This window comes from Diabrotica undecimpunctata, chromosome 9 (assembly GCF_040954645.1).
Source record: "Diabrotica undecimpunctata isolate CICGRU chromosome 9, icDiaUnde3, whole genome shotgun sequence".
In the NCBI taxonomy this organism is placed as follows: domain Eukaryota; kingdom Metazoa; phylum Arthropoda; class Insecta; order Coleoptera; family Chrysomelidae; genus Diabrotica; species Diabrotica undecimpunctata.
In genome coordinates this window covers 39,178,913-39,206,559 of record NC_092811.1, presented here as the reverse complement: position 1 = coordinate 39,206,559, position 27,647 = coordinate 39,178,913, and the positions used below count along the sequence as shown (strand labels likewise).

Sequence of the window (27,647 nt, the reverse complement as noted above, 5' to 3'; positions counted from 1 at the left end):
TTAAACCTATTTGTGACACTAGATGGACTGCTCGTTCCGATGCTGTGAAATCCTTAGAGGAAAATTATGAAGAAATTAAACATTGTTTACGTCATTTTTTCCTTAAACAAAGATGAAAAACCAATAACAAGGTCCAAAGCTGCCGGTTTAGATAAAAAACTTGATATATTTGAGTATGTACTGTTACTTACTCTAATTGGAAAAGATTTTATAGAGAATAAATGCTTAAAGAAATACTCTTCAACAAAAAGACGAATCCCTATATACAGTAGTTTTAATATATGATTCATTGATAGATCATTAGATAAACTCTAGAACATGAAATAAGATTCAGTGGCAAAAAACATTATAAAGTTAATATTTTTGTTGTTGTATGCGATTCTTTAATTAGCAATATTAAAAACAGATCTGAGGGATATAAAACTATTAACAATTCAAAACAATTTTTTATGATGGATTCCGGTCCTGGATTTAGTACTGAAATACAGCAACTATGTCGTCTCCTGAATTAATAATATTTTTCTAAAAATTTAACCCAATATTTATTTTAAAAGTATATCAGTGAAACCAGTATAGTTAGTGTGCTGATTTGTGCTATGAATCATAACTGTGAGTAGCATATTTCTAAATAACTATTGATCAATACTGTAACCTCAAAACTTGATATCCAAGAGTACCGATAAGAAACCCTCGAGGGCCGTCTCGAGGATCGAGTTGGAGAAGTATGCGAAATAAATTCAAAAATGGATGGAAATCCTGATGGAGAAGCTTCGGCTTCTCACCATACCAACCAACCAAATACATATTCCAGTGCCCTTACTTCTTTCAAATATCCGACCAAAGAGCATGCTATTGTTCGCTCTAGTATCAATAACGTCAAAATTCATGAATACATTATTGCTGTGGGAAATTTAGTGCAACCAAAAAATATTCTATTTGCCTCACGTATCTCAAACAATAGAGTATGTATTTACCTCACCAGTACTAATGTCATGGATTCCTTACTGCAAGCACATAATTCACTAATATTGAACAATACAAAAATTGAAATTAGAAGATTAATCACCCCAGCCAGAAGACTCGTCATTTCTAATGTCTGCCATACAGTCCCAAACTCTTTAATAGAAGGTGAACTGAAAAAGCTGGGACTCCAAACAGTATCTAGAATAACTTTTGAAAGTAGGCATGCCGGATACTGCATAAAGCCATGTTTTAGGCTTTCGCCGCCAAGTGTTTGTTACTCCGGATGATATATACTTTACCCTCGACAACTTAAATTGCACTAAGTGTCCAACAAAAGGACATCGGGAAATTGATCGTCCATCAACATGTCAACAAACAACCCTCAACATAAATAGCCCATATCAACCAGAGAATATGATTCCACAACAACCTCCCCTCATGGATACCGACCACACTAACGTTCAAATTCTTAACACTGAAACCTTAGTATCTAATCAACCATCATTAGAAAAACACACTTTGCCACAGAAAAAACCAATGAAACAAATTTTCCTCCATTAAATACCGAAGTACCCCCTCACACAACCAAAAGACAGATATCTACCTCACCTGATATACAAGAAACATCAACTGCCACAACTCCTTTGGCAAAACCTAAACACATAATGAAACGCCAAAAAGCCTCACCCTCTGATACTATTAAAGAGTTAGAGACCATTAAAAATAAATTTGAGTTTATACTCTGTCTCAAAGTGACTAGTCTCTATAGGGTAAGATATGCAATGCTAAGCTTATGGGAATTTCGCCAAGACGTTGCCAGTTTTATGCAGTGAGCGATGGCGTTCTCTATTGTCTATCTTTCAAAATAAACGGAATAAACCAGGAGTTCTCAACAAGTCCTCATGTACAATTTTATGTAATTTACAAATATCGTTTGCTAATAATTTTAGATAATACTATACATTATTTGTTTCTAACAGTAACTTATCAACTTTTATCTTTTATTAGTAGCAGTAGTATAATAAAATGTGCATTAAATAAACATTTGCTTCAAAGTTTTAAATAATTCCGGTAATTTTTACTAACTGCCAAATTTAAAATGTTATTTATGTCCCTGCGATGCTAATTACTGCCATAATAAGTAAGGAATTTGTAATTTTGGTTGATATCAACTGCAAATACTTTCTTCTAAGTTATTCAGTAATTAAGAAGCAATTAGAATAATCCTTGATTCATACAGGGCCATAATTAGTCTTTATTTGATCATCGGAGCGCGTAAACATATACCATCTTGGATGTACTGTTACTGTTTTGTTATTGCTATTATTTGTTGGTGGCTGTTGTTGTGATTTGCTGTTGGCAATTACTGTTATTTTCTGTTGTTGGCTATTGTTATATTTGACGCCGAATTTTTACCGCAAAATGGAGGAAATTGTTCAATGGAAACGTGGAAAAGCTCTGAAGCTTTCAGAGAAGCAGATACTAATGAATATTATTAATTATCATCTTAATCAGGATAACAACGATTCTGTATCAAGTGTAATTAGCAAAGTGTCAGAAATGAGTGGTGTTTGCGAAAAGACTCTGTTTCGCATAATACAGAAATATTCATCATTTGCTGGATTACAATCTCCAAAGATCAGGAACAAAAAGCGAAAGATTGGTAATTCTCGTGACAACAAGTACGATGAAGGTGTCAGGGGCCAAATTCGTAGAATAGTTCATCAATTTTTTCGTGACAACATACCACCAACAATAAACACCATATTAGCTGTTGTAAATGTCGAAGAAACTTTGCCCAACTTTTCACTGGCCACGCTAGATCGCTTGCTTGAGTGATATGGATTTTGTGTTTATAAAATGTGGCAGAAATTAAATTTCGATTAAAAACCCAGAAATCATCTCGTGGCGTCATCGTTATTTACGCGCAATTCGTAAATACCGTGCAGAAGAATACAACATAGTGTATTTGGATGAATCATGGGTAAATATCGAGCACAGTGTGAAAAAATAATGGGTTGATAAAACAATTACATCTCATCGCGATGCTTTTATTCGTGGTCTGGCAACAGGATTAAAAGCTCCAACAACTCGTGGTGCACGGGTCGTTTTATTGCACGCAGGATCTACCAGTGGATTTCTTGATGGAGCAGAGCTCTTGCAAGTTTTTGGCAAAGAAAAATACTCAGGACTACCACGACAAAATGGATGGACCTACCTTCTAAGATTGGTTCGAAAATAACTTAATGCTAAATTTGCCAGAAAAAACTGTTGTAGTAATGGACAATGCCTCCTATCACAGCAGAAAGTCAGAACAAATTCCCAACAGTTCAACACTAAAAAAAGATATTCAAGAATGGCTTCTGTCAAAGGACCTATTTTTTTTAAAAAGACTACCTAAAATGAGAGTTACTTGATGTAGTCAATGCCTTCAAAGCAAAATATGACAGGTACATAATAGAAGATATTGCCAAAAAGCACAATGTGAAGATTCTGAGGCCCTATCACTGTGAACTCAATCCCATCGAAATGGTTTGGAGTGAAGTGAAACGGTATATAGCTGGACGCATCGCGAATTTTAAAGAAGCTGAAATGCTAAATTTAATTACAGCAGTGTACCAGGTCATTACGCCAGAGAAATGGAAAAACTACGTAAACCACGTAATAGCAACAGATAAAAAATGTGGGAAATTGACAATTTGTTGGATGATATCGAACCAATTATTATAAATATAAATAACGGAGATAGTGATGACAGTGACGATAATAATGATGATGATGATAGTTAATCAGAAACTAAATGTGACAGCGATTCACAGAAAAAGGAACTAAATATAATGGTGTACTAATAATAATAATAATAATAATAATAATAATAATATGATGATATGTACAAATATCTCGGAGTAAAACAAGCGCGGAAAATTGACCATAAACAAATGAAAACTGAACTAACTTCGGAGTTCGTACGAAGAGTAAGACAACTAAATCGGTCATATCTTAATAGTAAAAATTTGTTTAAGGCATTAAATACGTACGCCTGTTCCGCGCTGAGCTACTCATTTGGTATTATAAAGTGGTCAAAAACAGATATAGAGGATCTTCAGCGGAAAGTAAGAACACTTCTCACAAAGGCGCAAAAACATCACCCACGCAGTGCAGTAGAGAGAACAACATTACCGCGGTATCAAGGGGGAAGAGGACTTATGGATATAGGTGAGCAATTGGATAAACAAATTGCTAATTTAAGAACTTATTTTCAGGTACAGGCTGAGACATCTACTTTACATCGAGCAATTTGCGCAGTAGATGATACGACGCCGCTTAAACTGAGGGAACAAGAAATGCGCATAAACCACCTGACTAAACAAGACAAAATGCGCACCTGGATGAGTAAACCTCTGCATGGGCGACATCTCAATGAGATCAGCCAAGAATATGTCGACAATACAGCGTCGAACTATTGGTTGACATCAGGAAAGATGTTTCCCGAGACTGAGGGTTTCCTACTTGCCATTCAGGATCAGGTTATTCCAACTAAAAATTACCTGAAATATATTGTTAAAGATCCCCAAGTCCAAAATGACAAATGCCGATATGGATGCCAAGCCCAAGAAACCATCCAACATCTTACCGGTGGCTGCCAGGCATTTGTCGGTACTGATTATAAAGAACGCCATGACTCAGTAGGAAAGATTATCCACCAAGAACTAGCTGACAAACTGGGACTTCTCCAAACCGACCATCTTCCTTATTATCAATACGTCCCTGATAGAATGCTTGAAAATGACAACTACAAGCTATACTGGGACCGCACTGTGCTTACAGACCAACCAGTGGCCCATAATAGACCCGATCTCATACTAGTTAATAAAATTACTAGGCAAACAACACTTATTGATGTGACGATACCCAACACCAATAATTTACGTGTTAAATACAACGAAAAGATCGCCAAGTACAGAGATCTAGAAATACAAATCAGGAGACAATGGAGAATGGAAAGTACCCAGACGATACCCATTATTCTTTCTACCACTGGAGTCATCCCGAAGAGCCTCCTAGAAAACATAAAAAAGCTGGGTCTAAACGAACATCTATATAAGATTATGCAGAAAGCTGTGTTACTTTCGACGTCCAGATGCGTACGAAAATTTTTGGGAGATACACCGACATACCAAGTCACCTAGGACTCGATAACATGGAAAGAGTCCCACCAGAGCTCAATCCTTTTGATACCGTAGGTATCTGGGATGAGTGAATTTTCCCCTTAGAGGGAGTGTGAGCCGTATGGCTAAATCTGGATAATAATAATAAAGTCGATGATAACATAGTGACCTTTTTAAAACATATAATGTCAGATTGGAAGACAAAAATTCACCTCAAAATACCTGCTGAAAACAATATCGAAACTGAAAATATTGCAATCAACCGGGGCCTATTTCAAGGAGATTCGTTGAGCCCACTGTGGTTTTGTCTAGCGATGAACCCCCTATCCCAGATACTGAACTCAACTAACACAGGTTTTAGCATCAAAAATAACACCACTGTTGTTGCAAAGCTTAATCATCTATTGTATATGGATGATTTAAAACTATTAGCTTCCACTCGAAGCCACCTGGATCAGATGCTAAAAACAGTAGAAAATTTCTCTAATGATATTAGTATGCACTTCGGTCTTGACAAGTGCCGTGTCTTAAATATAATCAAAGGAAAGGTTCAGCCCGGCGGATTCGATATGCAAAACGGCCAGAACATCGAGGCCATGGGTGAAAATGATATGTATAAATACCTCGGAATAAAGCAAGCTCGGAAGATTGACCATAAGCAAATGAAAACTGAGATAACAACTGAGTTTATACGAAGGGTAAAACAGCTGCTTCGTTCACACCTTAATAGTAAAAATTTGTTTAAGGCACTAAACACCTATGCATGTTCCGCGCTTAGCTACTCGTTTGGTATTGTTAAGTGGACAAAAACGGATATAGAAAATCTTCAGCGAAAAGTACGAACACACCTCACAAAGGCACAAAAACACCATCCTCGAAGTGCAATAGAAAGAACGACATTACCGCGGTATTTAGGAGGACGAGGACTTATGGATATAAGTGAGCAACTAGAAAAACACATTACTAATTTAAGAACTTATTTTCAGGTGCAGGCTGAGACATCTACTCTACATCGCGCGATTTGTGCAGTAGATGATACAACACCGATCAAACTGAGGGAACCAGAAATGCGCATAAACCATCTTACTAAGGACGAAAAAATGCGCACCTGGATGGGTAAACCTCTTCACGGGCGACATCCTAATGAGGCCAGTCAAGACCACGTCGACAATAAAGCGTCGAACTATTGGCTGACATCAGGAAAGTTGTTCCCTGAAACAGAAGGTTCATTACTTGCCATTCAGGATCAGGTTATACCAACAAAAAATTACCTGAAATATATCGTCAAGGACCCTCAGGTCCAAAATGACAAATGCCGATATGGATGTCAAGCTCAAGAAACCATCCAACACATTACCGGGGGTTGTCAGGCATTTGCTGCAACTGAATATAAGGAACGGCACGACTCAGTAGGAAAGATCCTTCATCAAGAGATAGCCATCAAACTGGGACTTCTCCAAACAAACCATCTCCCATATTATCAATACGTTCCTGAAAGTATACTTGAGAATGATAACTACAAGCTATACTGGGACCGCACTGTGCTCACAGACCAAACAGTGGCACATAATAGACCAGATCTCATACTAGTTAATAAACTAAAGAGACAAACAACACTAATTGATGTGGCGATACCCAACAACATTAATCTTCGTATTAAACAAAACGAAAAGATCGCCAAATACAGGGATCTGGAAATTCAAATACGAAGACAGTGGAGAATGGAAAGTACCCAGACAATACCTATTATTCTCTCTACTACTGGAGTTATTCCGAAGAACCTCCTAGAAAATATAAGAAAGCTAGGTCTGAATGAACATCTCTACAAGACCATGCAGAAAGCTGTACTTCTCTCAACATCCAGATGTGTACGAAAATTTTTGGGAGATACTCCAGCATACCAAGTCACCTAGGGCTCGATAACACGGAAAGAGTCCCACCAGAGCTCAATCCTTTTGATACCGTAGGTATCTGGGATGAGTGAATTTTCCCCTTAGAGGGAGTGAGAGCCGTATGGCTAAATCTGGGATAATAATAATAATAATAATAATAACCTGTGGGAGTTTTTGTCAGTTCTTCTATCAGGCGCGGCCCCCTGCGAATGGGGGATGCTCTCTGGGTATTCTTAGAACCGATACCCAGAGGGTAGCAGGGATACCTGCCGTGGAACAAAAACTGACACCTGGCAGTAGGTATAAAATGCACACCCATGAAAATGGAGATTAATGATTTATGTTTAGGGTCGCTGCCTGGGGATCGCCAGGGCACGTCTGGAGCCGGCGCTGGACGTGACAGCATGCGGGACGTCGGTGGCAGGGTGTTGAGGAGGCGGGCCCCTGTCATACAATCAGCTACAGCCCAACAACAACAACCACAAGGGAGCCAAACAACAACAAGAGCTCCACTCGCTGAAGGTGCTGCGCTGGAACACCAGCCGGCGCTCACTCAAGCGGGACGACCGAGGCAGCGCATGAAATGGACTGTGTCTATAAATGAAAACATTTTGCGTTTCTATTACAAGGTGACGAACCTCGGTCGAGAAACGATCGGCTATCGACAACATTTGTATGCCGAATTTTGCAGGGAGTACCCAGAGATTCAAGTCACTGAACAGCGAATAGCAGATCAATACCGGGTAATTATAAGAAATAATCTTATCCCAGAGACTAGACGCGATACCATCAAAAGCGAAGTCGAACGGGAGATACATAACCAAGAGCTAGTTGTGGATCAAGTCCATAATGAAATCCCTAATGAGCAGATTCCTGAGCCTCTCATGCAAGAAACTCAACCTGTAAATACGCAGCAGGACAACAGCGAGTTGCACGATAGCCTGGTAAGAGAAATGGCACGTGCCGTACAAGAGTTTAATGGAACAAATCCACTTAGCAGACCACAGCTACCAAAAATAAACTCTTGTAAGAAACTAGGTGCGCTGTTACAATTGATGAACACTGAAGTCCTACCCAATTATATCGTGGAAGCTCATACATTAGAATATTTGCATATGCTGATTTACTGTGCAGCAACAGCAATTGCTAATGTAATGGGCATTAAGATCAGAACACGACGGGGTACTAATATCGAAAGGACATATAACAGGGTTGCACCTTGGGAAAAACGGCTGCTTATTAAAATTGAAGCATTACGTAGGGACATTGGTCAAATCACGGAATATGTTCGAGGGACAACAAGTAGAAGAGTAATCAGAAGAGCTGAAGAAATAATGATAACCACCGCAAGACACTCACAATATAATCCAGCAAACAACACAGCACAACAGTGCCTGGATACATTAAAACAAAAACTTTCCGTTTACTCAGGCCGACTAAGGAGATACAAAATTAGTAACAAACGAAAATCCGACAATATGCTTTTTGAGAATGCCGAGAAGGCGTTCTATCGGAAACTCAATTCTACTGCAGAAAGGGCCAATAAATCGTACCCAAGCCAAGAAGAAATCCATGAGTTTTGGGGAAATCAACTTTCCACACCAGCTGCTCTTAACACCAATGCTGGATGGATTGAAGATACGGCGCACAACTGCCAACATTACGTTACTGCTCCCTACGAACCCTTTACTACTGAAGAAGTTTCAAATATTATCAAAGAGCTTCATAACTGGAAATCTCCTGGACCAGACGGCATTCAAAACTTCTGGCTTAAGAAGTTTTGGAGTATTCATGAGTGCTTATCAGCATTAATTAATCACAGTATTTCTAATCCGCAGGAAATACCATCTTTCTTAACCCAGGGAACAACTTATTTAATACCAAAAGATCAAAATAACACCCAAGATCCAACCAAATATCGCCCAATTACTTGTCTTCCAACTCTGTATAAATTGCTCACATCCTGTGTAGCCCGGCGTATCTACCAACACTGTGCTCTAAACAATATCATAGAGCCCCAACAGAAAGGGTGCGCTAAGGGTTCCATGGGCTGCAAAGAACAACTTATCATCGACTCTGTCATTTCTAACCAAGCATATAGCAAAAAAAGGAATCTCTTTACTGCTTTCATCGACTACAAGAAAGCGTTTGATTCAGTGCCGCATGAATGGCTTGTAGATATATTAAAAATATATAAAGTCGATGATAACATAGTGACCTTTTTAAAACATATAATGTCAGATTGGAAGACAAAAATTCACCTCCAAATACCTGGTGAAAACAACATCGAAACTGAAAATATTGCAATCAACCGGGGCCTATTTCAAGGAGACTCGTTGAGCCCACTGTGGTTTTGTCTAGCGATGAACCCCCTATCCCAGCTACTGAACTCAACTGACACAGGTTTTAGCATCAAAAATAACACTACTGTTGTGGCAAAGCTTAATCATCTATTGTATATGGATGATTTAAAACTATTGGCTTCTACTCGATGCCACCTGGATCAGATGCTTAAAACAGTGGAAAATTTCTGTAATGACATTAGTATGCACTTCGGCCTTGATAAGTGCCGTGTCTTAAATATAATTAAAGGAAAGGTTCAGCCCGGTGGATTCGATATGCAAAACGGCCAGAACATCGAGGCTATGGGTGAAAATGATATGTATAAATACCTCGAAATAAAGCAAGCTCGGAAGATTGACCATAAGCAAATGAAAACTGAGATAACAACTGAGTTTATACGAAGGGTAAAACAGCTGCTTCGTTCACACCTTAATAGTAAAAATTTGTTTAAGGCACTAAACACCTATGCATGTTCCGCGCTTAGCTACTCGTTTGGTATCGTTAAGTGGACAAAAACGGATATAGAAAATCTTCAGCGAAAAGTACGAACACACCTCACAAAGGCACAAAAACACCATCCTCGAAGTGCAGTAGAAAGAACGACATTACCGCGGTATTTAGGAGGACGAGGACTTATGGATATAAGTGAGCAACTAGAAAAACACATTACTAATTTAAGAACTTATTTTCAGGTGCAGGCTGAGACATCTACTCTACATCGCGCGATTTGTGCAGTAGATGATACAACACCGATCAAACTGAGGGAACCAGAAATGCGCATAAACCATCTTACTAAGGACGAAAAAATGCGCACCTGGATGGGTAAACCTCTTCACGGGCGACATCCTAATGAGGTCAGTCAAGACCACGTCGACAATAAAGCGTCGAACTATTGGCTGACATCAGGAAAGTTGTTCCCTGAAACAGAAGGTTCATTACTCGCCATTCAGGATCAGGTTATACCAACAAAAAATTACCTGAAATATATCGTCAAAGACCCTCAGGTCCAAAATGACAAATGCCGATATGGATGTCAAGCTCAAGAAACCATCCAACACATTACCGGGGGTTGCCAGGCATTTGCTGCAACTGAATATAAGGAACGGCACGACTCAGTAGGAAAGATCCTTCATCAAGAGATAGCCATCAAACTGGGACTTCTCCAAACAAACCATCTCCCATATTATCAATACGTTCCTGAAAGTATACTTGAGAATGATAACTACAAGCTATACTGGGACCGCACTGTGCTCACAGACCAAACAGTGGCACATAATAGACCAGATCTCATACTAGTTAATAAACTAAAGAGACAAACAACACTAATTGATGTGGCGATACCCAACAACAATAATCTTCGTATTAAACAAAACGAAAAGATCGCCAAATACAGGAATCTGGAAATTCAAATACGAAGACAGTGGAGAATGGAAAGTACCCAGACAATACCTATTATTCTCTCTACTACTGGAGTTATTCCGAAGAACCTCCTAGAAAACATAAGAAAGCTAGGTCTGAATGAACATCTCTACAAGACCATGCAGAAAGCTGTACTTCTCTCAACATCCAGATGTGTACGAAAATTTTTGGGAGATACTCCAGCATACCAAGTCACCTAGGGCTCGATAACACGGAAAGAGTCCCACCAGAGCTCAATCCTTTTGATACCGTAGGTATCTGGGATGAGTGAATTTTCCCCTTAGAGGGAGTGAGAGCCGTATGGCTAAATCTGGGATAATAATAATATTCTTTGTGCTATTAAAAATAAAATATATAGTAAAGATATTACAGTTATTTGGGTTAAAAGTCATATAGGTATCGAGGGAAATGAACTGGTTGATCAGCTTGCTAAAGATGCGACCCATGTTGGACTCTATATTCCCATATTTACATTGGAGGACTTACAACAACATTATTATAACAAAATTTTTATAAATTGGAAAGAAAAATGGAAAAACATAGCAACGAATTCAAATAATCAATATTATACTATCCACCCTACCCTACCACAAGATGTTGACTATATTTTCAAATATGCAATGAAAAAGAAGTTGACAGCCACAATTACTCGACTGAAAACTAATCACGGTGCATTTCCAGCTCACTTGGCTAAGTTAAATATTATCCCTTCTGGGGTATGCTCATGCGATAATATATCACAATGTGACATCAACCATATTCTTTTTAAGTGCGATAAACATAGGTATGAAACAGATCAGCTGTATTCAAAACTATCAGAACTTAAAATTCAGACTCCCATAAACATCACCCATTTACTCTCCTTAGATAGTAGAGAAGTATACGAACTAATATGTAACTTTTTATTTAAAGTTGGTTACATTATTTAAAAACTAATATCTTACATTACAATTCTGTGGCTAAAGGACTAGTTTCCAAGCCAACTCACCAAACACACACACACAATAATGGTGTACAATTACGATTACTTACACACGAAATTAAATACAATGACTTCTTTTATTTTCAACGTATTTATTAGTTTTATTTTCGGATATTTCTACGTTTTGTTACTGCCAACATATACAGTGCGATTTTTAAAAGTGCTTCCCCCCTTAACTTTTGAACGGAACAATACATAAATAAAATGTTTCTTTATATTTTAGTTTTATTTTATTGGATTTTATTTAAATCTATAAACAAATGGCTTGTATCGCTAGCACATACTGTAGAATTAAAAACAAACTGCTTGTGTGACATAAATAAAAGGCATTACTTAATTTCTATTTTATTTTAACTTTACCTAAGTATGTTGTAGCAAATATTATTTATGTTTGAGAACCACTGACAGAAGGAAGCCAGGCATGGTCGTTAGTGGACATTAGTACTTAAGCTACCTTCAACACAAAAGATGGATTAGGCTAAGTAGTAAGAAGTGACGTTTATTTTAATACAAGTTTGCAAAGAAGTAGGGCATCGATGTTGTGCATTTACCCTGTACAGACTAGTCACTTTGAGACAATCTATAGGTCCCCAAAATTTCCTCTTGATTTTAATGTTATTTGTGATGCGATACAAAATGCCTTAAACTCAAAAAACCCTAAGTCCATTGTAGAAAACTACACAACGGATATGACATAATTTAAAGATATTCTATTATTTGCACATGATCATATTTTAGACCGCGGTATAAAATCGAAAATAACAAGGCTAAGAAAAAGATTACAACTCAATATCACTGATTCCTCATCGGATATAGAAAGTGATATCTCTGTTTCTCAGTCAGGTACCCAAAATGGCTAATACATTTATTTTACAATGGAACCTAAACGGATATTACAACAACGTAGAATCTCTTAATATTTTAATGAAATAATTGTCTCTTCTAGTAATTTGTTTACAGGAAACACATCTTAAAACTAAAAAATTACATATTAAAAACTATACTAGCTTTCTCAAAAATCGCGACACAGAACACGCCAGCGGCGGAGTAGGTATTTTCATAAAAAATTGTGTAGAAGCAAGAAAAATTCGCCTAAACAGTAATTTGGAAGCTGTTGTTGTATCTATATCATGCAATATCAACTACAGACCTATTAACACATGTAACATTTACCTCGCTCATTAAATGAAAATGTACTTGAAGACTTACAGCGCTTAATCGATGATATTCCTGCTCCCAAACTAATACGTGTTGACTTAAATTGTCATATCACATGGGGTAGTATAAAAACAGACAAATGTGGTAGACTTCTTCAGAAATTAATAGATAATCAAAATCTAATATTAATGAATACTGGTAAACCTACTCATTTTAGCTCCTACAATAGTACTTTTTCTGTCATCGATATTTCGTTCTGTGACCACTCATTAGCTACAAGTTTTTCTTGGAATAGTCTTGATTATCTATATAATAGCGATCATTTTCCTCTAACAATTGAAACCATTCGGCATGATCAACGGAATATTCCTGTTTACCAAAAATGGACATTAAACTCAGCAAACTGGGACTTATATAGAGATATAATAAATAATTATCTTACGAACTTTATTCTAGTAGATAGTATAGCATCCCTTCATCATTTCAATGATACTATACTAAAATGCGCTAATATTGCAGTGGGAAAAACAAAACCTTGTAAACGAATACCAGTACCATGGTGGAATGAAGAAATAGCCTTAGCTATGAAATCTAGCAAACATGCTTTCAATGTTTTAAAAAGACATAAAACAACAGAAAATTTTAACAACTTTAAAAAACTTGGGGCGAAAACTAAATATCTTATTAAGAAAAGTAAAAAAGAAACATGGTCAAATTATGTCTCTACCATAAATTCATCAACACCTATGACTACAATCTGGAATAAAGTACGTACACTAAAAGGTGAACAAAACTCAATTCACATTAACACTCTTTCTTATAAAAACAAATTAATATCTTCCAAACAAGAAATTAGTATATTATGTCAGATGTATATAAGACAAATTCAAGCAATGCAAACTTCAATCCCGCATTTTTAGATTTCAAAAATAAATGTGAAATGACAGAAATATCTATAGTAGAAAGTGATAATCCACTAAATTTTCCCATCACATATCAAGAATTTGAAGAAGCTCTAGATAAATCAAAAAACACTTCATCGGGTCCTGATAATATATTAATCATATTTATCAAAAACTTGCCGTACACAGGAAAATTAATTCTCTTGGACATTTGCAATCACATTTACTTTAATAAAAAATTTCCTCTAATCTGGTCTGAATCAACAATTATTCCCATTTTAAAACCTTTCAAATCAAAAACTGACCCTCTTTCCTATAGACCAATTTCTCTTACAAATAATACATGCAAACTAATAGAAAAAATTTTAATAACAGATTAATACGGTTTCTTGAAAAAAAAAAACCGATTATTAAACCATATCCAAAGCGGTTTCAGAAAAGGCAGATCAACTCATGATGCCTTAGTAACTATTGACAATATCATATTGTGAGTCCTTTAGAAATAACCAGAAAGTAATTGCCATATTTTTTTATATAAATAAAGCATTTGATACTGCATGGAGATACAACATTTTACAAACCTTGTCTAACTGGGGTATCCAGGTCCAATTCTTGCTTTTGTAAAACATTTCATGAATAGAGTCTTCCAAGTACGTGTGAATGGAATTACTTCAAAAACAGAATGTCTTAAAAACGGTATTCCACAGGGCTCAACCTTAAGCCCCACTATATTTTTAAATGCAATTAATAATATCGCTCAAGAGATAAAGCTACCTTTGAAAGCAGATCTGTATGCAGATGACTTAGTTGTATATACTAACTAGTAGCTGTAATATTACGCTAGCCTCAAAAATTTTGCAATCATTTCTGCATAAACTAGAAGACTGGACCCAAAAAACTGGTTTTACGTTCTCAGGTGATAAATCTCATTTCATCGTATTCAATAAAAGAAAAACTGATTGCAAAACAACACTTACTCTAAATGGTATCAACCTAAAACAAGTAGAGAGCATTGACTTTCTTGGCCTAAGACTGGACAGTCAGTTAACATGTGCAGAACATATTAAAAAGCTAGTCGTATCCTGCCTTAAATAAATCTCCTTAAAATGCCATCAAAAAGATCTTGGGGAGCGGACACCATAAAATTGCTGCATATATACCAATCATTAATCAGAGGTAAACTGGATTATGGTGCAATATGCTATTCAACTGCGAGTAATTATATTCTTAAAAAACTAGACATTATACAAAACACACGTTTAAGACTTATTCTGGGTACTTACCGAACTAGTCTTGTTTCAAGTTTTCAGGTTATCCTAGATGAATCCCCCCTATCAATACGAAGACAACACATTTCTTTAAATTATGCCGCGAGATTGTCTTCCAACCCTAATAACACAAACTATCCACTTCTTTACAAAATATATCCATCTACTCATTGCCATCAACAAATTAAGTATCCACCCCTTAAAAAACGTTTAACGAGATATGGTTTTGACATGTAGCAGCTGACACATTCTTATCCTACACAACGAACTGTTATACCTCTTTGGACTATTAATTTTCCCACTATTGATATATCCCTCACGGCCTATCCAAAGAGTACCACAAATCCCATAATCATTAACAAATTATATCAAGAACGGATATCAGAATACACTGGCTACAACAAGATTTTTGCTGATGCGTCAAGAACTGAAAACGGACATACAACGGCCTTTATTCTAGAAAAGTCTGAATATGCAGTTCGTATCCCTCAATTCTGCAACATTTTCACGGGAGAAACAATCGCCATTTTAAAGGAATTAGACATGTGTAAGAGTCATGCAAGCTCAAACTTTCTTATCATTACTGACTCTTTATCTGTTCTTCAGAGCTTAAAGCAAATATACCCAGTACATGCTATCCTGCAACAAATACAATTAGCACTTTCTCACCTACAAAACAGACACGTGAACGTTAATTTTCTCTGGGTACCATCACATACAAGTATCACAGCAAATGAAAAAGTAGATGAATTAGCAAAAAAAGCTGCTACTGACGAGCAAACTGAAATAATGACTACAATTCCATTCAGTGATATCCAGCTCAATATTAAACAGCTCTGTGTAAAAAATTGGCAACAAATGTGGAATTCTAATAAGGCTAACCTTAGAAACGTTAAAACTAGGATTGGCACTAAACTACAATTTCCAGAAAACAGAAGGCAACAGGTGATTAAAAACCGACTAAGAATTGGATATACAGCGTTAACTCACTAGCATCTCATAACCAAAGAACTACCACCTGAATGTTCCTATTGTGAATGTCCAATAACTGTTCAACATATATTGATTGAATGCCCTCTTTATTCCTACGAAAGAACCATCAACAACGTATCAGAAGAAGCAAAGAAACTTAAAGATATTTTAAACTGTAATTTATCAAATACAATCAAATTCCTTAAGGATATACGTTCACTACACAAAATTTAAGTTATATGTATTATATGTATCATTTTGTAATTTATAATTTAATATGCAATTTGTAATTAGTATATTTAATAACAACTGTAAAACCCGTTAATAACCTTTAATGGTTGATGCGGAATTTCTAAATAAAAAAAAAAATATGATAATTATGTTAGTGACTCTTCAATACAGGAATTAAAATGTTTGAACAAGATTTAAACCTAGCAGAACTGAAAAATGAAGTATTACAATTTAAGACTTTAATAAGCGGTTATGTTTGGTCATTTATAATATATCCCGACAAAGGAACTGTTATCAACCAAAATTATGCAATTTACGGATTTACATCGCAAATTGTACGATTTCTTATGGAGCCGCTATTCAACTTAAGCCATTGCCTCATAACTGACAACTTTTATTCCACTCCTCAACTGTCTGATTTTCCGATTACAAAAAGAACCGACACTTATGGAACCGCAAAAGCTAATAAAAAAGAAATGCCACCACTCATGCACACAAAAAAAAGTCCCAAAAGGAAATATGAATCATTGGTTATCAACGTGGAAAATTATTAGCATTACGATGGCGAGATAAAAGAGATATAATTTTGCTTTCCACTGTCCATAACATAGATACAGTTATATTCAAAAAGAAAGGGTACAAGTATTAGAAAGAGAAGTTAACGTCATCCTATTTGTGTAAAACCGGCTGGGATTTTTGGAGGTTATCAAATGTCACAGGTTATTAAAAATATAAATCATTGGCGTTGAGCATTAATTAGACGAAACCATTTATTCAACAATTATATAAAGAATAATTTTAATGACTGTTACAAATAGAATTTAGTATTTGGTGATAGAACCGTCTGCTTCTATAACTTTATTTAGTCTATTTGGCATACTTTGAATTATATTAGATATCATATTTGGATCAAGATCTTCCCAGCACTCTAAGATTGTATCCCACAATTGATCCGAATTTTGTGGCATAAAATTTCTTTTATATATTTTTTTAACAATTATGCCCCAAATGTTTTCAATTGGATTTATATCTGGACTGTGCGGAGGCCATGGCAATACTTCCAGGTTTTGCGTTTGAAACCAATTCCTTACGGCATGGGCAGTGTGGACTGAACAATTATCTTGTTGATATATAAAAGTATTATTAGGATACAATTGCTCAATAGAAGGGAGCATTACGTGTTCCAAAACGTTAATGTAATTGTCGGCAGTAAATCTTCCCTCTAATCGCCAACAAACACCAGGTCCATGTATACTAATCCAACCCCATACATTTACAGAAAAACGTCCAGATTTATTATGAGAGTGAATATATCGTTCTTCAAACCTAGTATTGGCTGGACGATAAACACGGATTTGACCGTTATAGGTCGACTGAAAAGTCTTTTCATCAGTAAAAATGACGTTGTTCCAAAATTGTGGGTTGTGGTAAATATAGTTTAGTGCAAATATTACTCTTGCTTGCCGATGTTCAACAGTTACTAATGGTTTTTTAGCAGCTGGTCGGTTTTTTAATTCAGATTCATTGATCCTTCTGCTTACAGTAGGTTTTCTTTTTAATGATTGTTGTTGGACCCATCGTTGCTTAATTCTGAAGATTGTTTTCAAATTTCTATTATAGAAATTTGCTAGCGCACGAATTGACCATCCTTCTTCCATTTTCGTAATTATTTGAGCCTTTTCAATCTCACTTAAATGACGAGGCATATTAATTTTTTATTGTACCTAACGTTAAACCTTCTATCAAATTAAACGTCTTTGACGTCTATGAGTTGCATTTTTGATCACTTATGACATTTGATCCAAAAATTCCAGCCGGTTTTACACAAATAGGATGACGTTAACTTCTCTTTCTAATACTTGTACCCTTTTTTTTTAATATAACTGTACTATAGTTTAAAAAAAAACGAAATGAAGAAAGGGTAAAACCAATAGAAGTAAATGACTAAAATTGGAGGAGTTGATAGTATTGGCCAGCATATCAGCGATTACCGTATAACCAGAAAAGGTGGAAAGGTATACTACAAGGAACTTTGGAACTCTTATTTGTTATACAAGAAAAATGGAGGACAATACACACCACTACAATTTCGCATGAATGTGATTAAAATGATATTTGAAAGATTGAGACTCTAGCGCCCCTTCGTTTAAATAATAGTCATTTCCCAGGATATGTTCCTCCAACACAGAAGAAAAATAATCTGACACTTCAACGTGCAATGTGTAGCAGAAAAGGGATAACACCGGAAAAAGAGTTCGAAAAGAAATGAGATGTGTCCTAACTGTCAAGTGCCATGCTTCAAACACTATTGGCAAACAACGTTTTTAGCACTTAATTTTTCTGTGACGATATAACTCGGGATAATAATTTTGGATTTTTTAAAGGCTTAATTTCTTCTTTAATATGGCATATTTTTTATTTTTTTGTTAATTTACATTTTGCATTACTTTTATATATTAAAATATGCCATTAAAAAAAAATGTCACATTTTTCACACATTGTTTCAAATTAATTCGTAAGGCAAGCGGTTAAAAGCCTACATTTAAATTTCTTTTAAACTAAATATTGCAGTTCAATAATACATGCTTAAAGAAATTAATAAGGTTCTCAGTATTAACATTTTTTTATTTATAGAATACAAATAAAATAAAACATCTTTTTCTAGAATTGTTATATGTGTACGTAAATTTCAAAATTTCACATGCAATAGTATTATCCCCACGGTATGTTCTTTTATGACATTTTAAAGGACATCGATGTAAAAAAAAATTGCAACAAATATGACATTCAAAGGGTTATCTACAGTATGTATTCTCATACATAAACACATAATACAAATAGACTGACTGCTGTCATACAGTCGCGTTCCCCAGAGCGACAGAGAAAACTGACCCTCTTTCTAATAAGCCGGGTTTATCGATCACGTCACTTTCTAATTGGTCATTAAGGTCACGTGGTCGATAAACCTGACAAATTAGAAAGGGATGCAGGGATTGCATTGCGTGAGCTATCAGTCTATTTGTATTACATGTCTATGATTCTTATATATTATGTCTGTTAACCTGGATCTTTATAAAAAGATCGCTTGGAGCAAATTTCTCTTGTAAAAGTGATTTGAAAAATGTATCTCTAGTGTTACGTTTGAATCTCGCACTTTACTTTCCACGGAGTTCTGGAAATTCTTCTTGAAAATTAAACTTCAATTACAAAAATTATGTTCGTATTAAAAAATACAAACGGCACAAATGCTCGGAGCAATTTTCACATGCAAAAGTGATCTCAAAAAGTCATCTTGAGTGTTTATTCCCATATATGTTCTTTTAAATAGGAACTTTGCGAAATTTTTTGGAAAATTCAGTGTATTTCAGAAATATATCCAGTGTGTATTTTCTTATGTTTATTTAAATTGGATTTGTGTGAAAACATTTTGGGGCAAATTTCACATTTAAAAGGTTTATTGCCAGTGTGTGTTCTCATATGTTCTTTTAAACAGGAACTTCTTGAAAACTTTTTGGCACAAATTTCACATTCAAAAGGCTTATCACCAGTGTGTATTCTCATGTGTTCACTTAAATGGAAAATTCGTGAAAACTTTTTGGCACAAATTTCACATGCAAAAGGTTTATTTCCAGTGTGTTCTCCCATGTGATCCTTCAAGCTGAATATCCGAGAAAATTTTTTGGAGCAAACTTCACATGTAAAAGGTTTATCGCCAGTATGTATTCTCATATGTTCTTTGAAATGGAAATTTTGTGAAAACTTTTTGCCACAAATTTCACATGCAAAAGGTCTATCGTCAGTGTGTATGCTCATATGTTTTTTTAAACTGAATTTTCGTGAAAACTTTTTGGCACAAATTTCACATGCAAAAGGTTTATCTCCAGTGTGTTCTCTCATATGTACCTTTAAACTGAATATTCGTGAAAACCTTTTGGAGCAAAAATCACATGCAAATGGTTTATCGCCAGTGTGTACTCCCATATGTTGTTTTAAATGGACATTTTGTGAAAACTTTTTGGCACAAATTGCACATATAAAAGATTTATCTCCAGTGTGTATTTTCATATGTCGTTCTAAATTTGACTTTCGTAAAAACTTTTTATTGCAAATTTTACACGCAAAAGGCTTATCTACAGTGTGTATTCGCATATGTTCTTTCAAATTGGATCTTCGTGAAAATAGTTTGGAGCAAATTTCACATGGAAAGGTATTTTCTCCAGTAGGTATTGTTAAAACACTCTTTTTATTAAACTCTGTAGAACAAATCCCACATGTTAAAAGTTTTTTTCCTGTAGCAAGAGTTTGTACACTTGATTTTAAGTCAGAACTTTCTGAAAAGTTTTTGGTGCATATAACACACGTCAAAATTTGTTCGTCAGTACGAACACTCATATCTGTATTTAAATTATTCTTTGCTGAAAATTGTTTGAAGCAAATTTCAGTGGTAAAATAGTTTTCTTCAGAGTTCAAATTCGTCGAGGCAGTTACACATTTGTCCAAATCGCTATTAATTATATCATGGTCTTTGAATAATTTGCTTGAATCAGTATGTATATCATCATGGAGAAAACCTAAAATCGTGATATCCTATTAAACTACTATCATGTACCTACTTAAATAAAAAAAAATATGTTATAATTTTGTGAATCTTCGTAATGTAAGCAACTCTTGCAATAACCACTTTCAAGCATTCATAAATGTATCGGGAATATCTAAATATGATAAGCTAAAATTATTATGGTTTTTTATTTTTCTCAATTTTTTTCAAATTTCCCTTAGTTCAATTTTTTAATAAATTCTATTTGAAGTAAATTGTTTTTTATTTTCTCTATCGTTATCTGATTACTAAACTAATATTCAATAATGGTAAACTGTCAGTTTTTGACAAATCAATATCTTTTGATAAAGGAAGATTTAATTGATTCTGCTTTGGTTGTAATCCATTCTAGATACATGAATTCAGAAAAATGTCGTGTATTTATTGAGCAGTTTTTGACAGCCCAGTCGTATTAATTTTGGACAACCACTCTCGTACTCTTCACGTACGCTAAAAATAATAACTTCCACTTATCTAGATCATTTCTGGTTTTGACCTATACACAAAATTCATTTATATGAATTATAATTCACCAATTACCTACTATATATTCCATTTTAAATAAAATTACTGAAGAATCAGTAAGCATTTTGATATAATTCCTTTCAATTAATAAATTAAATTTATAATCGACAATGCTCAATACTTTTTGTAGTGTTTACTAACATAACCTCATATTAATTATTAATGGATTTTTTTTACAAAATTATTTGGCACAAGTTGCCTCGAGTTGGTTTAGAGCCAGACTTCTTCGGGGTCAGCACCAAATTGAGCTGGTGTATCACCATGGCGTGGAAGCCATTGAAACAAAAAAAAAGGTAGAAGAAGGAGAACTTCCTAATGTCAAAATTTCAACAAATCCATGCATATAAAAAAAATTCGAGTTTGAGCAGAAAACCGTCATATCTTTTCACTTTAATTGAATATACTTATAAAAATTTATTTTAAAGCTACCGGTTTCCGTCCGCCACTGGTAGAAACGGTCCGCCCGTCTGCGCGAAACACTACGTCACATTCCCAAACTAAAGTTTGTCAGACTTTATAAGTACACTATGCAAATAAATGATAATGGGGTGTATTCTGTAACATTTCCGTTAAATTTAAGAGGCCTCTAAAATTTAACTTTTAACGGTCCTCTTAAAGTTTTAGGTAACATTGACATTCTGTAAAGAAATATTATTCGCTCCGTGCGTGACCATGGTAGGGGTACTTTGAAACGATGCCAGCGTGCGTAGCGGCGAAATATGACAAAGTTGGCCCTACCTTTTTACGCATAAATTTTATTAAAAATGTGTGCAAATACATATTGCGTATTTATTTGTGCTAATAATAGCAAAAATAGTAAGTGTAGTTTTTATAGGTTCCCAAAGATTACATATAAATTAGAGAAAAGCAAAAGATGGATCCGTGCTATTAATATGAAAAAGTATATATCACATAACTTCATTTTTATGCAATTGAAATAGAAATAAATTTAAATAATTTACCTTAAATGATATTTTATAAGGCTTCAAGCTAACTGCAGAGTGCCTGATGACTTTAGCTTTTATATTATAACTTTTACTATTACTGTTTTTAAATATATGCTCTTTCACCTGAAAAACTTGATTTGCCAGTACTAGATTTTTCCCTTTCTTTTCCGTTTGTGGTTGAAAAGATATATTATGATGAATTTTGAGAAACCCAGTTTTTAATACTACATTTATTTTGTACATAAACTAAAAAAATATAATTAAAAAGTTAATTATTAATAATTGTCAATTCGCATGTATTTAACAATGTCAAACATGTCATATATTTAACCTGAAAATTGGTAGGTCCAAAACTGTCAGATGAAGGCGGTAGGTGTCGCGTCAGTCACGCACGGAGCGAATAGAGGACCGCTAAAATATATTTTTTAGAGGAATCCTCTAAAAGGTTTTCAATCAGATACGGCAACATTGCACGTTGATCGTGTTTAAACTACTTGTAAGGTAGAAATTGACCAAAAACTGAGTGTCGGAGGCCAAAAACTTAATAAAGAAGAAGAAATTGACAGTCTGCCTGTTAATTATTTTATTATTATTGAAAATATATTTCATTTTCATTTCAGTTTATTTGTGTTCGCGTTGTATTTGTATTTTCGTTTTAATAAAATTTTATTATGTACTCCACGAACCACAAAATCTCAAATAAATAAATTATTTCTGTTACTTCACCAATGCAACGACATGCTTGGTTGACTTAAAGCAAAATTGTATCCTTGTCCAGAGGTAATTGGTAGCTGCCAGTACCATAAAAGTTGCTAAAATCTTCAGTTCTTTAGGAATTGCAGATATTCTTTGCCCTTCTTGCATATATGGACTAATCATATCAGTGATGATCCTTGCAACATTTTTATTAAATCTAAAAAGTTTTCTAAATGTTGAAGTGGGTAGCTAGAAAGGATTGCTTATATATCGGATTATTCTTTGGTGTAATCTGAATTCAGCTGTACAAAAAGAATAAAAAATTTGAATTTCGTTATAGGTGTAACATATGGATTATAAAGTAAACTGAGACTTACCTTTCATTATTATTTATTATTTCATCAACTAAACCTTCGCCAAATATATCATAAAAAGCCATTTGCCTTTTTTAATTGTTTATCTATACTATAATATATAAAACAAACTAATAATCATATAAACCTAACCAAACAAAAATAATCAAATGATATTTTAACTGACTGCTAAAAATAAGAGGACAAGTTTTGTCATCCTCCAAAATATTCTGTTTTTTTTTTTCCGAAAAAAATAATTTTAGCGGACGCTAAAATTTTAGAGGCCTCTAAAATTTAACGGAAGTGTTACAGAATACACCCCATGTGCAATTATCCTAGTGTGTTTTCATATACTTAAAAACTACAAATGGTTTATCTCCAGTATATAATCTCATGTTTTTTTTAAACTGGACTTTTTTTTAAATAATTTGAAAAAAAAATTATATCTAAAAGCTTTATATCGTGTAGGTATTCTATTATTAAATTTATATGAAAACAATTTAGAGCAAATGTCATATGTAAAAGGCACTTTCTCTGAAGCCCTTAAATATTTATCCAAATTACTGTTAGTTCTAATATGATGTTTAATACTTTGGTTGCATTAGTTTGTATATCTTAAATAAAGAAAAGCAAATATGGTATGAACGGATAAGTAAATGTTTAAATAATGAGGAATATTTTGCGCCTAATGAAATAAAATTATGTATTTGTATTTGGTTGCAATATAATAATAACAAAACAAAACAATCAAAACCTTTAAGCTACCTAACTTAATTCAAATAGACAAATTAATGGTTCGCAGGCTAAAAATTGGTCACGCATGGCTAACACATGGACATCTGATGGCTTTGGAGAAATCTCCTGTCTGTGAAAAGTGTAGGGAATCATTACCCATTCAACATATTCTTGCACAGTGTATCGAGTACGAGCAAGAACAAAAAAAACTCTATACAAGGTCTTACAAATGTGATCTTCAGCCAATTAAAACTTGTTCAGAATGTACTAGATTTCCTTCGAGAAATGAATTTGTATTACAAAATGTTTTCTTTTTTACTTTCTCTTTTATTCTCTTTATTGTAAGTTATAATGTAATGTAAAACTTATAGTAACAAAATTGACCCAGTGTCAACAACCCTGTAGTTGAGACACAATAAACTAAATAAAAAATGTAAGTACAATATGTACATTAGGAGATGGTTTTAATTCCCTCTACTTTTCAAGCCTCTCTTTGTTAAATATTCAGCAATTGCACATATATTTCTGTGTAACTCCCTCTTTGGATATGTATGTTTTATTTATAATCGGTATTCAGTTAAAAATATAAGTACCCAAGGGGTCAATAAGTTAACAACAAAAACAACTAAATTGAATAATCAATCAGTTATGGTAGGAGTTAATCCTGATCTTCAAAATATAATGTATGACGTAACTTTTTGGTCAAAGAATATTTATTTTGCTCGTTTCGACAAAAGAGAAGAGGACAACATTTTCTAGACAACAATGCACCAGAACCCGAAGCAAATTTTCATGTACCGGCCAAGACAGTTTCAACAACATAAATGTTATGCATATAAATATTCAAGGCGAATTGGATAAGAAAAGTTATGACCTAGACATGATACTACAGAAAGAAAAAAGGAGTATTCTCCCTTTGTGTCACTGGGCATTGGTTGAAGTCTCGCAATATTCAAGTTACTTCACTTCCCCATTTTAAATTAATTTCATACGAACTAGTAAAGAAAGAGTAGGTGTTAGTCTTTATGCAAAGAATGATGTCAGAGAGATAACTGTGGAATATGTAGATGTTAAAGCGTGGTGTGTAGAAGGTGTGATTGTTTCTGCTGGAAAGATGCGAAATCAAATTAAACATAGTTGTCTATATTTCTTTTGTATATGTAGACCTCCAGAAAATAAAAACTTAAAACAGTTCATTACACAATTGGAATCATTGATATTCAATTTCTATAGAAACAAAAATTAACTCCTTATTTGTGGTGATCTCAACATAAACTTTCTAGTATAAAGTAATGACAAAATTGTTAAATATGCTTAATTAATTTAACATTAAACACTTCATAAATGTTCCTACCAGAATAACAATAACAAATCAACTTACATTGGTAATTTCTTTAGTAATTTCAATGTATGTTATATAAAAGTGGTTGAAACCTTCTTATCAGATCAGTCTTACCAAATTGGTTCTTTCAAAACAGACATAACTGTAAATATCAGCTTTCAATATGTTCATAAACATAATATTAATGTAGAGAGCATAAAGGCGCAAATAATGACTAATCTGGTGCTAAATCGAAATATTGCTGTTAATGGAAGGGATATTGTGCAGACTACATTGTATAAGTACCTGGGACCTGAAATTCGGTTGGGCAGAGATAACCAGACATGTGAGCTCCCATGTCACATAGGATTAGCCTGGGCAGCGCGAGCGTTTGGTAAATTAAACTATGTATTTAAATCGGATTTACCCATATGCCTCAAAAGAAAAATCTTTGACCAATGTGACCAACTAACTGACCCTAATGAAGCTCGCGATGGGATAAGACAGGAAGATTCCCTGAGTTCTCTATTGTTCAACTTGATTATGGATGAAATAATAACAAAAGTAAGAACTAAAAAACGATACCAAATGGGAGAAAAACAACTTAAAATAAACTGCTATGCAGATTACACAATACACTATCTCAAAGTGAAGATGATTTACAACATGTGCTGAACCAATTTAATATAACAACCACAAAATTTAACATATTAATTTCCCCACAAAAAAACAAAATGTATGATTATAACAGCAAATTTACTAAGATGTAAATTGGAGCTGGAAGGTCAGATAATAGAACAAGTGATAGAGTTTAAATATCTAGGCATCACATTACCTAGCTACAGAAAGCTCAAAGCAGAAGTGGAAGATCAAGTGAATAGAGCAAACAGGGCCGCAGGTTGCCTGAATAAAACAATATGGGGAAATAAAAATACAGGAAGGAAATGAAAGTCAGAATTTACAAAACCAATAATCACACTAATAACGACATATGCCGTAGAAACATTACCGACAAAGAGAGGAAAAAAATGTTAGAAACAGCAAAGATAAAAAAAAACACTTAAAAAAATTGATGGTCAAACACTATGGGACAGAGCTAGAAGTACAGATATATGACATAGATGCAAGATGGAAAATATCAAGGAGTGGGTAAGAAATAGAAGAGTAGAATGGCACAATCATATAAGCCAAATGACAACAGAGTAGTAAAGACAGCAAGAGACAGTACCCCAACAGCAAGACGATCAGTAGGAAGACCACAAAAATGATGGAACAACAACTTACTGGAGGCACATTGAAAAAACACAGTCATGTCTACATAAAAATAAGATATTATGATTCCTTCTGATAGAAGATAAAATAAAACTGATGTAAAAATGTCTGTTCAGGTTTTTCAAAAGGGTTATGTAATTTTTTCAAGAAGTAAAGACCTGGACTCATATCTGGAAATTCTTTTCATTTGTCAAAAATCATACAAAAATTGTATGATTTTTATTAACATTTAAATAATTATAAAACATTTTAATTTCATGTTTTAAATAAGGAAATATTAGAACTTCACCTAAAACTGCAAACAGGACCTGTATTTGCATGCAGTTGGTACAACTAAATTCAAATTGAAGCGTTTTTATACTTTTTCAGTTAAGTTCACAAAACATTGGACAATTTTGAGACACTTTTTCATTTGTTTCTTTTTCTTCTTATTCTTTAAATAGTATGAGTTTATTTTTATATTTGTCTAATTTGATAGGAATCTCTTTTAAATAATCAAGTGCATGGTTTGTACTTTCCCTCTTGGGTTTCACATTAATCTCAATTTTAAGGTATCAAAAAGACCATTCCTCCCTTCATTATCTATTTCTTTGTTATATGTGTACTCATTACATCCATTTCATTAAACCATATTTTCGTAATAGAGTATACCTTAAGAGGATAGATAAGGCAATAGATAGTGTGGACTGCGGAATAAGAAACACAGCAGAACATTGTGTATGAATGCAGTAAGTTCAATGAAAAAAGAGAAGAGCTATATACAAGCCTAGACATCTCAGAAATACACAATTTTATTTTATTACTGTAGTGGGAAGAGGAAAAAATCAGTTTAAAGAAGTGCTGGAGCCTGTGACAAAGATCATTAAAAGAAAAGAGATTTTATAAAGAAAGAGTCAACAGTG

The 27,647-nt window shown here is 34.3% G+C and overlaps 2 protein-coding genes across 5 annotated transcripts in view; both read right to left on the bottom strand.

The window, feature by feature from the left end:
• LOC140449891 (uncharacterized) overlaps positions 1 to 27,647 on the bottom strand; it is a 58,180-nt gene that overhangs the window by 29,419 nt on the left and 1,114 nt on the right. The window contains exon 2 of one of the 4 annotated variants that reach the window (XM_072543303.1): positions 18,904 to 20,870. The exons of the other annotated variants lie outside the window; for them this stretch is intronic. Within the exon in view, the coding sequence (XP_072399404.1) occupies positions 19,654 to 20,870 (1,217 nt within the window). The 3' untranslated portion in view covers positions 18,904 to 19,653. Of the gene's footprint in view, positions 1 to 18,903; positions 20,871 to 27,647 lie in introns of those variants that run through there. 4 annotated transcript variants of the gene reach the window in all.
• The window catches only part of LOC140449890 (uncharacterized), a 78,965-nt gene continuing 70,221 nt past the window's right edge, over positions 18,904 to 27,647 (bottom strand). The window contains exon 3 of the transcript XR_011951920.1: positions 18,904 to 19,496. The gene's annotated coding sequence lies outside the window, so the exon portion shown is untranslated. The remainder of the gene's footprint in view (positions 19,497 to 27,647) is intronic.